The sequence below is a fragment of the Pelodiscus sinensis genome, chromosome 2 (assembly GCF_052426305.1).
Source record: "Pelodiscus sinensis isolate ZL-2025 chromosome 2, ASM5242630v1, whole genome shotgun sequence".
Taxonomy (NCBI): domain Eukaryota; kingdom Metazoa; phylum Chordata; order Testudines; family Trionychidae; genus Pelodiscus; species Pelodiscus sinensis.
In genome coordinates, this window is record NC_143053.1 from 219,144,082 (window position 1) to 219,157,814 (window position 13,733).

At 43.1% G+C, this 13,733-nt stretch overlaps 1 protein-coding gene across 2 annotated transcripts in view; it reads left to right on the forward strand.

Moving 5' to 3' along the window:
• Positions 1-12,556, forward strand: part of STEAP4 (STEAP4 metalloreductase) — a 36,076-nt gene extending 23,520 nt beyond the window's left edge. For both annotated transcript variants that reach the window (XM_006134110.5, XM_075922412.2), the window contains 4 exons: positions 4,822-5,276; positions 7,493-8,020; positions 8,642-8,806; positions 11,234-12,556. In XM_006134110.5, coding sequence (XP_006134172.2) covers positions 4,824-5,276; positions 7,493-8,020; positions 8,642-8,806; positions 11,234-11,503 — 1,416 coding nt within the window. In that variant the 5' untranslated portion in view covers positions 4,822-4,823 and the 3' untranslated portion in view covers positions 11,504-12,556. The remainder of the gene's footprint in view (positions 1-4,821; positions 5,277-7,492; positions 8,021-8,641; positions 8,807-11,233) is intronic.
• The last annotated feature ends 1,177 nt before the right edge of the window (positions 12,557-13,733 follow it).

Here is a 13,733-nt window from a genome sequence, read left to right on the forward strand (position 1 = left end):
TAACCAGTAGGAGCATTCTGCTTAGTCCTGCTCCTTGCTGCTGTTTCCCTGGGCTTCTTCCAAAGCAGCCTCTCTCATGCTTTCTTCTTTGTAACTTCTCTGGATAGACTCTTCTTTCAGAGTTAGGATCCAGGCCTTATTTTCTCTTGCAGGTGTCCTTTTTGTATCCAGAGCATAAGAGCAGACATTCTCTCTTCATCCCTCTTCTGCTCTCATCATCCTGGCTTTATGCTAACCAGCCTGCACCTGCCCAACTGGGCTTCATGATCTTTTAAGCCTGGCTCTCCCTCCAGGTGCAGCCAGATACCATAACTGACCTCTCAGGCTCAATTTAACTTTATCCTTTTCATGGCTGATTGAGGTACACACCTCATCACAGTCTCCCATGATATCAGCAGACTCAACAGAGTCTCAACATGCTTAAACATGTCCAGTGGTGGAACAATGTAGTGTCACATAACAGAGCATACACTACTAAATTCCTAGAATTTTCTACTTATCATTCCTTTTGAATGGGTTTCCTTTATGTAGTATGTATAGCTACATACATAGAGAAAGGACCATAGTTAGGATAGTAAAGGCATTCAGGAGACTTGTGTCAATTCCCTGAACTACCACTGACTTCTTGCATAGACTTGGGCAGTTCACTTTGTCTCTCTACACCTCAGTCCATCATCTCTGAAATGAAGATAATACTGTTTTCCTATCCTATCTCACAGGTGTGTTGCAAGGATCCATAGACTGTAAGCTTGTTGGGACACGGCCTGTCTTTTTATCCTCTATTTGTACAACATCTAACACAGTGGGGGCCTGGTCTTTGGGGATCCTAGGTGATACCATAATGCAAATAAATAATAAAGACAAAACCAATTATGAGGCACTCAGCTATTACGGAGAAGTGGGTCATATGAGTACCTGTTAAATCAACATTTATACATTGTTTATAATAGAATTATTGTAAGTAGAAAAAATACACTCTAGTAACCCAGTGCCTCGAAGGTCCCTTCTCCCGGGGTTCTTTCCTAATATCACACATTGGCATTGAAGAGCAATAACAATAAAACCCTGAGTAAGGCAAGTAAACTCCTAGCTTGCTCCTTTATGTAATGTTTCTTCTTTGAGTTTTCCTGAAAAGAGCCTCCAGGTTTTGATTTCTGTTGGTATATTCTCCTTTAACTTGTTTCTGTCAGCAAAGTAAGCAGAAATGACCCTGAAACATGGGGTGAATACTATTCCTTCTCCCTGTATCTTACCCTCCCTCATCATTTTCCCCTGAGGGTATGTCTACACTACAGCACTAATTCGAACTAACTTAATTCGAATTAGTTAATTCAAACTAAGCTAATTCGAACTAGTGCATCTAGACCTAAAAACTAGTTCGAATTAGCGTTTTGCTAATTCGAACTAGCATGTCCACATTGAGTGGACCCTGAACCGAGGTTAAGGATGACCGGAAGCAGTGCAGGCAGGGCATCAGATTAGGATTTAGAGCGTGGAGCTGCTGTCTCAGGCTAGCCAAGGGCTGTGCTTAAAGGGACCCGACCCCCATCCCGGACAGACAGTTATCAGGGGTTCCCCGCTCGCTTGTCTAAGTCGATGAGGGACAGCAAAGCAGTGCTGGCTTGGAGTGCCCTGAATGCCCACACTTGGCACATCACAGCACTCGGCCATCAGCCCAGCTGCACTTGCCGCAGGCTGCCATCCGGGGGGTGGAGGTCAATCGGGGGGCTGCAGGAGAGCTTCCACCCCGAGGAGCCCGCAGAGCCACCCCAGTCCTCCCCATCGGGGGCTCGTACCCCATTCCTCCCTCACCTCCTTCCACTTGCCCCTCCCTAGCCCCCCTTCCTGATGTACAAAATAAAGGACACGTGTGTTCAAAAATAGAAACTCTCTTTATTGAACAAAACTCGGGGAGACTGGGAAAAGGAGGTGGGAGAGGGGAAGAGAGAGGGTGGGAGAGGGGAGGGCAACTAAAATGATCAGGAGTTTGGAACAGGTCCCATATGAACAGAGGCTAAAGAGACTGGGACTTCTCAGCTTAGAAAAGAGGAGACTGAGGGGGGATATGATAGAGGTCTATAAAAGCACGAGTGGTGTGGAGAGGGTGCATAAAGAAAAGTTCTTCATTAGTTCCCATAATAGAAGGACTAGAGGACACCAAATGAAATGAATGGGTAGCAGGCTTCAAACTAAGAACAGAAAGTTCTTCTTCACAAAGCAAATAGTCAGCCTGTGGAACTCCTTGCTGCAGGAGGCTGTGAAGGCTAGAACTAGAACAGAGTTTAAAGAGAAGTTAGATTAAGTCATGGAGGTTGGGTCCATGGAGTGCTATTAGCCAGGGGGTAGAAATGGTGTCCCTGGCTTCTGTTTGTGGAAGGCTGGAGATGGATGGCACGAGACAAATGGCTTGGTCATTGTTTCGGTCCATCCCCTCCAGGGTCCCTAGTGTTGGCCGCTCTTGGCAGACAGGCTACTGGGCTAGATGGACCTTTGGTCTGACCCAGTATGGCCGTTCTAAGCTCAGGGCTCAGGGTCAGGGGTCTCACTGGACCACCTTGATTTTCATGCCAACCTGCTCCTGGGTGGCCAGGCTGGTAGCTATCTTGCCCTAGTCGGCCACTTTCCTGTTCCTAGTGCGGAGGTTGTGGATGAGGTCCATGATCTCCGCACTAGACCAGGCAGATGCCCGCCTCTTGCAGCCCCGTGCAGGCTCCTGGGAGCCGCCAGACTGGTCCCGGGAAGAGGTGGAGGGCTGGGTGGCAGCGGGTGGCTGGTTCGTGCCGTGCCAGGTGCAGGGTCTGCTAGCTGGGTGCTGGCAGGCTTGCACCTGGCACGGGCACCGTAGCCAGACTGTGCCCCTTTAAGGGCTCCGGGGCCGGGAGGGGGGCAGAAGAGTTTCCCTGGTGGTGCCCAGAGTGGCCACCAGGGAAATCTGGGGAGGGCTAGCCTCTCACTAGTTTGAATTAAGTGGCTACACAGCCCTTAATTTGAATTAGTTAATTCGAACTAGGCGTTAGTCCTCGTAGAATGAGGTTTACCTAGTTCGAATTAAGCGCACCGCTAGTTCGAATTAAATTCGATCTAGCGGTTTGCATGTGTAGCGCCTATCAAAGTTAATTCGAACTAACGTCTGTTAGTTCGAATTATCTTTGTAGTGTAGACATACCCCCACTGACATAGCTTCTGGCTCTCACAGAGGTGAAGTAGCAGACATGCTACAGCAGGGCAGCTTCATCAATGAAGCTGCACCAATGTAGAGTTTCTAGTATACAGTAGCCCTAAGAAAGTAACAGTCATGTGACTATCTCAAATAATTGCCACCTGCTCAGTCATTTAAAAAATGATCATGCGGGTGAATGACAAAGCTAAATTACTTTAGTGACACAACCTGTCAATCAACTGGATCATTTATGGCAACTGAAGCATGTATACAAACGCTGTATAAAAAGTTTTCTAAAGTTCATTGCAAATATCTGTCTCAGAAGAAAACAGTGTATCATTATGTGGTAAATGTTTCTGTGATTTCTTCTATAATTATTTATATAGTGCTTTCCAGAGAAGAGTCTTCTAACAATGCTGGCAATAATTCTTGCCTGGTATAACACCACTGATTGGAGTTATTGCAATTACATCATAGATAATTTTTTAGTCCACTGGGGGTATGTCTTCCCTAGAGTTAACATGGGTGCTTTTGTTATGTTTTCACTGCCTGTCAAGCATAAGCAAGCAATCATGAGGTACAGTTAACCTGTGGTAGTCTAACCTGTGATAGCACAGCCACATTATCATGTAGTCATACACCACACCCACACTGGCCTTCACAAACAACTTTCTGGGCACATATCTCATGGTTCACAGTGCTACACCCACTGTACCTCTCTATGCTCACATTTGCAAACTCTTATGGGACAGCTTGCCTGTCCTCTCTGGAGGCTAGACCAGTTCTGTTCATTTCCTGGCAGACCCAATTTGTGGTGATATGCTGTTGAAGGCTGAAGATATAGATCCTGCTTGCCCTGATAACTGGAACTGACAGATACTGCTTCTAATGGAGGGAAATTTTCATTTTTGTGCCAGACCAGGTTCACCCTTTCTCCCAAGGCAATCAAATTAGCTTTCAGGTTATATTCTGAAAACTTCCCTTCAAGGAAGTCCTAATGCACTGATTAACCGATTGCTCAAGACTCAAGAAAACCTCCAGGTCTTAATTTGCCCTTAATGATAAATAGGGCTCCGGGGCCGGGAGGGGGGCAGAAGAGTTTCCCTGGTGTTGGCTAGAGTGGCCACCAGGGAAAGCTGGGGAGGGCTAGCCTCTCACTAGTTCGAATTAAGGGGCTACACACCCCTTAATTCGAACTACTTAATTCGACCTAGGCGTTAGTCCTCATAGAATGAGGTTTACCTAGTTCGAATTAAACGCTCCGCTAGTTCGAATTAAGTTCGAACTAGCGGTTTGTATGTGTAGCGCCTAACAAAGTTAATTTGAACTAACGTCTGTTAGTTCTAATTAACTTTGTAGTGTAGACATACCCTGAGAGAACAGAACTGAAACAGTTCTTTTGCATCCAGGGTCTGCATCTATCAGCTGTGGGCAAGGTCAGGTGTTCTGAGCCCATAGAGAGACATTGTCATTACTTTTCTTTATACAACTGCACAGTAAGTCCTCTGACAATGTATGTTAATTGTTCGACTTGCCTGCTAAATGGTCCAAGAAACAAAGAGGACTTTAATATGCATTTTGGTATAATCAAAACATCAAGCTGCTTTGTCTATTTTTAACATATTCCTGTATTGGTTTTTTTTCTTATTACTATTTTTTAGATATGGAGAAAAATTCTTCCAACATGATCCCTCTTGCTGAAAACTCTCCTAAACAAGAGACTGTATGTATTTTTGGAACCGGAGATTTTGGAAGATCTCTGGGGTATAAAATGCTCCAGTGTGGCTATTCAATAGTGTTTGGAAGCCGAAATGCACAAACTTCCAGCCTGATTCCCAAAGGTGCAGAGGTACTGAGCCATGGAGAGGCTGCACACAAGGCTGACATTATTATTGTAGCAATTCAGCGACAACATTACAACTTTCTCACAGAGTTAAGTGACGTTCTCCATGGAAAAGTATTGGTGGATGTAAGCAACAACCTCAAAATAAACCAGTACCCTGAATCCAATGCAGAATACCTTGCTCAGCTGGTGCCAGGCGCTAAGGTAGTGAAAGCATTTAACACCGTGTCAGCATGGGCCTTGCAGTCAGGCACATTGGATGCAAGCAGACAGGTAAGATGAAAGAGCTTCTTGTAAATTATATCATGTGAGCAATTTCTAAATAATACAGCAAAACACAGGTCAATAAGAGAAAAGTATCATACCAAGTTCAGCTGCAACCTTCATTATGATTCCGTGTTCAGTCAACTAACTATGCTAAAACATCCTTTCATGCTCCAATATGATTGTTTGATCTTAGCCTAGAAATAAATCTAAACATTTCAAAAATATTGATTTTTTTCCCCCCTGTCTTTTGATTGTTAAGCAAATGCTCCCACCCCAAACCGCAGGAAGATATCAACAAATTTCAGAGAAGGAATCCACTGTTACATATGCTACAGTGCTGGGCGGATTCTAAAATAATTTAAGTTTGTAAATTAAAGAGGAATTTTAAAAAGAGGGAGAAGATCAGGATGAAATAAGGGCCACAGAGAGCTGCAGATGGGAAAGATTAAGGAAAGGAATTGAGACAAAAGAATCAAAGAAAGAATCAAGAGAAGAGGGAAAGCAGAGAGGAAGAAGCACAGTGAGGCAATTGAGGGAAGTTGGACAAGGAGGATAAGAAATGAGACAGAAAGGAGCATAGGGTGGAAAAGAGATGCCAACCTGTTTAAATCAAGCTTCCATTCTGGCTACTGTGAGGTAATGCATAAACATGGAAATATATGTATGTCCCTTCCCACAGAGTTCAGAGACAGATTTGGACTTACCCAGAATTCAGAGGTGTGGGCAGGGTGGAGGAGGGACACTGGGCAAGAAGGGCATGGAGATTCTCATACTTAGCTTGGGATGGCTGAAGTAATTATGGAGTTTGTTAGCCATCTTCATGGCTTTCTGACTTTTCAGCCACTGCATGCTGGACTAGACCTGAGAAGCAGTTTAGTGCGATGTCAGGAGTAACTTGACTTCCCTGGCAGCCAGGAACCATCAGAATGCCCTTACTCCATGTGCTGCCTCAACTGATCACTTTAGCCATCATTATACCTGTTTTGTGCTTCTGGGGCTATTGACTTCACAGAGACAAAGATCTGGTGCATTGTATTCGTGACCAGGCTTATCTCTGCACAAATGTAGCTTCTTTCAAGCTTAACTATGGTTAGAAGTTTCAAAAATCCCTTTTATTGTGGTTCTGAACAAGACAAAGATTTCCTTTTTTTTTTTTCAGACTCCTAGATGAGTATTGTCTTTCCCAAAACATTCCCCATCCTTGTGACTGTGCTGTTCACACAATTGCCTAGTGAGGCAATGCTTTTCTACTACCCTGCCTAACTGTATGAGGGTATGTCTGCACTACCACCCTAGTTCGAACTAGGGTGGTAATGTAGGCAACCGGAGTTGCAAATGAAGCCCGGGATTTGAATTTCCCGGGCTTCATTTGCATCTTGCCAGGCGTCGCCATTTTTAAATGTCCGCTAGTGCGGACTCCGTGCCACGCGGCTACACGCGGCATGGACTAGGTAGTTCGGACTAGGCTTCCTAGTCCAAAATACCGTTACTCCTATTCCGAACTACCGTTACCATGAAATGAGGAGTAATGGTAGTTCGGACTAGGAAGCCTAGTCCGAACTACCTAGTCCGTGCCGCGTGTAGCTGCGCGGCACGGAGTCCGCACTAGCGGACATTTAAAAATGGCGGCGCCCGGCAAGATGCAAATGAAGCCCGGGAAATTCAAATCCCGGGCTTCATTTGCAACTCCGGTTGCCTACATTACCATCCTAGTTCGAACTAGGGTGGTAGTGTAGACATACCCTGAGAGAGGCTCCCTCTACATTGATCTCAGCAACCTGGAAGAGAAATACCTATCCTCACTGTTCTGGAATCCTTGTGGATCACTGTTTTATATGTGTAGGACAAAAGTGGAAGATTGTGCTCATTTATATACAACCCTCAAGAACCCTTTACCAGTAAGATGCTTGATAGAATTGTCTTCCAAAGTGTGTGCTAAAATTTAACTGTACTAGCTAAATACCATTGTTAAGTGTATTATATTTTGCTTCACTTTAAACCTTCCACCTTCCCAGTGAAAAGATTTTATTTCTGATTCTATGTCTCAGTAGTAGAGTTTATTAGTCATTCACCCTTGCACCAAAGACTAGTAAGAAAGCCAATGATTTCTAGAAATATTGGAAATGTAATGAACTTTAAAGTTTTATTTTATTCTCATACAGATCAATAGTGAAATGTGTCTCAAAGATTTGTCAAAATAAATCCCATTCTTTTTGTTGCAGGTGTTTATCTGTGGAAATGACAACAAAGCCAAACAAATGGTGATGGATATTGTTCGGACTCTTGGTCTTACACCATTGGATCAAGGCTCTCTCGTGGCAGCCAAAGAAATAGAAAATTACCCACTGCAGCTCTTTCCGATGTGGAAGTTTCCCATCTACTTGGCTATTGGTCTAAGTGTATTTTTTTTCTTCTACTGTTTGATCCGTGAGGTAATCTACCCCTACGTATATGAAAACAAAGACGTCTCATTTTTTATTGCAATTACCATTCCAAATCGAGTCTGCCCCATAGTGGCACTCATCCTTCTTGCTTTGGTTTACCTTCCTGGCATAATTGCTGCAATTCTCCAGTTACACAGAGGTACAAAATACAGTCGTTTCCCAGACTGGCTGGACAAATGGATGCTCTGTAGGAAACAGCTTGGATTAGTAGCCTTGGTTTTTGCTTTTCTACATGTTTTATACACTCTTGTTATCCCTATTCGCTATTATGTAAGATGGAGAATAAATGTTTACGTCATATCTCAGGTAAGTTTTTGTTTATTGCTCCACCCAACCCCACTTTTGTCTGCTACTATCTTGCAGATTACACTCTTGAATTTCTTTATATGATTGGTGTTTCCTCTAGATATCTGTATTTTCAAAGGAGACTGATGCTGTGGTTAAATGTGGGACTTCTTATCTCAGTCTTCCCTCTAGCTAGTGTAGCAGCTAACAACATATGCAGAAAAATATTAATTATTAATAATTTTGAGAAATGGGTTCTACATTTCTCTAAATCCCTATGAGAGTAGCACAGCCACTGACATTCAGAAAGTCATGCTTATTTTTTTAAATAACCATATTCCCACAATCATCAATAAGTCTACCAAAATGTACTGTACTGTATATCAATGCTACAATTAGGCTGTATGCAACACTGTATCTAGTGCCTCTAAGTGGCACATGCTATGGAAGACCCTGCATGCTGGCAGTTCAGAGCACCTCTCTTTGTTCAGGAGACAAGCTGATCTGCTGTTTCTGACTTCTGTAATCTGTTTGCACAAATCTTTACAATTCACTTTAAAGGAAATCTCAATAATGAGCATTTCTGTCTATGGGTGCTGCAGCTACTGCACTATTAAAGTATATGTGATTTTTTTTCTTCAGGTAAAGGACAACAGAACAGATCCATTTTACAACACTAATGGCTGGATTAGTGACTCTTACGTGGCTTTAGGTATTCTGGGATTTTTTCTATTTATATTGCTGGGAATAACTTCCTTGCCCTCAGTCAGCAACAGTGTCAACTGGAGAGAATTTCGATTTGTACAGGTAAGGAATATACCTTCTTTCCACTAAAATACTAATTTCATGTCCTTTCTCTATGCTGCATTTCCTGCACTCTCCTGTCAATCTTTTATGTTTCCCTTGTAGCTTGTGGTGGTGGCATCCATCTACATAAAGTAAAATTAGGAAAACTAAACAATAAATGAGAAGTTACAGTGACTAATTTGTTGCTTTCAGAAGATGTTTGTATAAAACAGAGTGATGATTTACATCAAATAAATCAATTAAATATTCAGTCGCTGATTTAAAAAAAAACATTTCCTTATTTTTTGAGATCATAAGCATCTCTTAAAAGGAGTTGGGCAAAATATACTCCATCCTCTGAAACAAGTGATTGGCTAAAAACCAAAAATGTGTCATATGGGTGAGGGTGAGAGAGTTAACTTTTATTTCACCACTTCTTTTACCTCATGTTCAAACCCAGTAATTGGACATCCAGCTTGCATGGGTCACAGGGTTTGAAGAATCAAGACTTGCATATTTGTAGTAGTAGTGATGCTATTATGCATCTGTAAAGGAATGGAGTGTAGAAGGTGCTGTCCCTTGAAGGGAGGGGACAGGCTGATGCCTACAGCTTGATGATAATCAAAAAGGTCCTGGCAGGTCTGAGTTCTATAAACAGGAAGCACAGGGAGAAGTAGGTGTCAGGTAGGCTGAAGTGAATGACAGTTGCTTTCATAGGTACTAGAAGACATTCATGGATCTGATTCAGAGACTTAAGTGTGGACTTTAAGTTTGAAAAGCCTGAACCAGGGCCTGAGGAGCCTGTTTGTGGTAATGGCTCCTGGCCTGAAGCCTTTTTAAAAGAGGGCATGATATTTACCCCTCCACCCACCCAAAACAAAGTCTGATGTTTCTTGCCTGACCTGTTAAACTGAATTCTGCTGCTGCTCTGCTTGGGACAACCTAGCAGTGTAACACTAGGCTGCGAGGGAGTATGCACGGACTACCTGCATCATTATAGCATCCCAGTCAGGTGAGAGTTGTATGCTCCATTTATGGAGAATTTGGGGCTACAAAATAGTTTTAGTCAATAAATTGCAGAAAGATTAGTCCACACTGAAGTTTTCAGTGATGAAAAACTATTTTAAACACAAAGTTATACAAAATTTAATTTTGTATAATGCCATCAAATGCCAACCTTTGCTGGACTACAGTTGCCCTTTTTCATGCGCACTTGTCCTTTCTGCCTCCTCTTCCTCCTCTTCAGTCCCTTTGTGCCTCTATTTCAGCTTTGGTCCCTTCCCCCTCTTTATTTGAATTCACTTGTAAGTCTGTCAATGGAACTCAGCTGACATTCAACTGTATCAACTGGTGATACTGCTCCCTTGTCCTGAAACTGCTCAACTCACCTGCAAAGATATGGGGCATCCCTACTGATAATCCTACCTCACCAGTTATCAGAGAGGCAATAGATATTTTATAGCTTGTCCAGCTGCATTAGCAGCCATCCCTGCTGCCTAAATCCTGCCTTGGATACCTTCAGGGAGGCTGTCTTTCCTGTGGGATCATAGGGTATGTCTAGACTACATGCCTCTACCAACAGAGGCATGTAAATTAGACTACCCGACATAGTCAATGAAGCCGGGATTTAAATATCCCCCGCTTCATTAAAATAAAAATGACCGCTGCACTGTGCCGGCTCAGCTGATCATCGGCACAGCACGGCAGTCAAGACGCGGATCGGTTGACAGGGAACACCTTTGTCGACCGCTCCCTTATGCCTCGTGAAACAGGACAGAGCGCCTCCCCTTATTGACTAATCGTGTCGTTGATACAAATTGTATCGACTGCACGATTAGCCAATTACCCACTTCTTAACATCCTTACTTCAGAACTGGTTGGACACTACGGATGTAGAGAGTCACCTGTCCTAAGGTCTAGCTCATGTACAAGCAAAACTGGTGAACCCACAGCACATGCTGTCATGTGGGTATAAACAGTACCACCCTAGTGACAGTGCAGCACTAATTACTGTCTGTGCCTGGTTCATATGAAGCATGGCAACCATTGGCTGCTTCAGCATATCCGTTTTGAGCTACAGGGGGGAAAGAATCTACTGTCAAGAAAGCTTTGGTGTACTGAAGAAACCAAAATGATATGAAGACTCTTGTTGAACTGTCACTGGCCTCTAAATAGTTAGGGCCTTGGGATTCATTTTTCCAGTTTTCATGAAAATTACAAGCAGATGGATATATATGTGGCCTACCAAAAATTATCAGTTTTGCTAAACAAACATTTTGAAAAGTAAAATTAAAAATTGTAATTAAAAATATGAAGCAAATTCTTTTAAGCAATCTCAGTTCAGTCCCAATTTTGGGAATATCCCAAGAGTTTATATAGGTTTCAAATAGGATTTACTGTAAAGTTTATTGTGCAATCTTAACCAATGCTCTTTTTCCCTCCCTATAGTCCAAACTGGGATACCTGACACTGATTTTATGCACTGCACATACGCTGGTCTATGGTGGAAAGAGATTCTTGAGCCCTTCGATGTATAAATGGTATCTTCCTGCTGCATATATGCTTTCTCTCATTGTTCCTTGCTTTGTCCTGGCTATAAAATTTGTTCTGATATTCCCATGTATAGACCGACCACTTACACAAATTCGACAGGGCTGGGAGAGGAACTCCAAAGGTTCAGAACAATCACACTACAATGATAGCAAGTCAGCAGTATAATCACTTAAACATTTGTATTTTGTTGCAATGTCTCAAAGATTTAAACTTTTAAAGTATTAAAGTATTGTCCTTTTCCATTTTTGTGTGTGGGAAAAGGCCAAAAGGAGAATATTTTACCAGGCCCAAACAATTTATCAATATAAAAAATGATCCAGGATCAATCTTAAACACAAAGCCAGAAGCCACTGGGAATGCTCTGTGATCCAAGAGCACTATCTCCTTCTCCCTATAAACTATGTTCCTTCTCAGTCTCCAGGCATCAAGAAGAAACTCTGCCTGATTTCCTTCCTTTTGTCAGTGCAGAGTACCACTCTGCATAGGGCACCATCAATTGTTAGGCTGGCCCAGCCTGGACCATGGGCAGAGAGGAGCTCAGCTCTTTGATGACTTTGCTTGCCCTATATTTACCTCTGTTTCAACAGAGGTCTCTAGCTACACCCCACATATACCTTAAAGATAGCTGGTTAAGGTTTGGTTTTTGTACAGAAATGTTATTGTTGGAAGTGGTTGGGCCAGTGATCCTTGGTGCACTGGACTACTATAAACTCAGGCATTGGGCTCCTGGGGAAGGAAGGAAGAGGGAGAGTTTCCAAAGTCATTTGGTAAGGAAAGTGCTGTCAGGAAAAAACAGACTTTGGTTATGGTGGTTAGAAATATGTGCTTCTCCATCTAGGCTACATCTACACTGGCATCCCTTCCGGAAAAGGGATGCTAATGTAGCACGTTGGAATAGGCAAATCTGCGGGGGATTTAAATATTCCCCACAGCATTTGCATTAACATGGCTGCCACTTTTTTCCGGCTTGGGGAAAAGCCAGAGAAAAGCGCCAGTCTAGACGTTATTCTCTGGAAAATAAAGCCTTTTCCGGAGGATTTCTTATTCCTACTTGAAAGTAGGAAATTAACACAAGTAGCCATTTTGCTTAATATGAACTTGTAGCCCAATTTGTTTAGAGTATGTTTGTAATGAGTTATAATCATAGATGTAATACGCTACTGTATTGGAATTTTGTGTTATAAGCTCAATAAAGATGAGATCTTTTGCTTTCAAAAATCCTTGGGTTCAGTATGACCTACTGTTGCTCAGCAGCACTTGTACTGTGCATATTTTAGTGACAATGAAGAAAATCCTCAAAATAATTGATTTCTGTGAGTCATTTTGGGATCCTGTAATGCAGGACTGCCAGTGCTCTATAGATTTATTCTTAGACACTTGACCATGCTGCTGGTTAACAGTGAGCAGATGGTAAATGGTGACTTTGTGCTAGAACTGACGTTACTAGAGAAACCACTAGAGCTCTTTGAGGGGAGGGGAAAGAAAATAATGAATAATGGGTTTTCACAGGAACAGACTTGCTCACCAACTCTTCTGTCTTCTCACCACTCTTTCAATGACAAGATAAACACATAAACATGGGTAACTTTTTAATCATGAAATAATTGAAATTAGAAATGGGTACTACCAGCTAGGTCAGAATAAACAAACAATCATTATCTGATGCTTTCCAAAACCGTCACAACATGGGAGTCATTTTACTCCATCACAACTGCCAGAAAAAAAAAAGTACTTGTTGTGTACTTGTCTCATGCTTTTTAGGAGTCTCAAGGTGAAATGATACATGAGACAAATATATTAGTGACTAGCCCAACCAGATTCCTTGTGGCTCAGGTGACCAATGTCCTGATAAAATTGGGATTGTGCCAATATTTAACTCTTTCTCCAAAAAATTGGTATTGACCAATGTATGATCAGGACACCATTTGTCCTGATATTCAGGTGAGAAGGCAAGCAGTGAACCAGCAGTGAGGGTAGGAGGTGAGTGGTAAGCTAGTGGCAGGAGGAATGAGAGGAGGCGAACAGCAAGGTAAGCAGTGGCGGGGGGTGAGGAGGTGAGCACGGAGGCAAGCAGGGGGTCGGGGGAGGAGGCAAGGGGGGATCCAGCAATTGAGGTAGGAGATGAACGGGAAGCCAGCAGTGGGGGAGATGAGAGCAGGCAAGCAGTGGTTGAAGGGGTAAGGAGGTGAGCAGTGAAGCAAGCAGTGGATGGGGGAGGGGAGTCAAGAGGCAAGCAGGAGCCAGCAGCAGGGCAGGGACATGAGCAGGGAGCCAGCAGCAGAGGGTGGTGAGGAGGTGAGCAGCGAACCAGCAGCTGGCAGGGATTCTTGTGGCAGGCAGAGAGGTGTCTGGCAAGGGAATGGAGAGGTTAGTGGGGGACAGAGGGGAGAGAGAA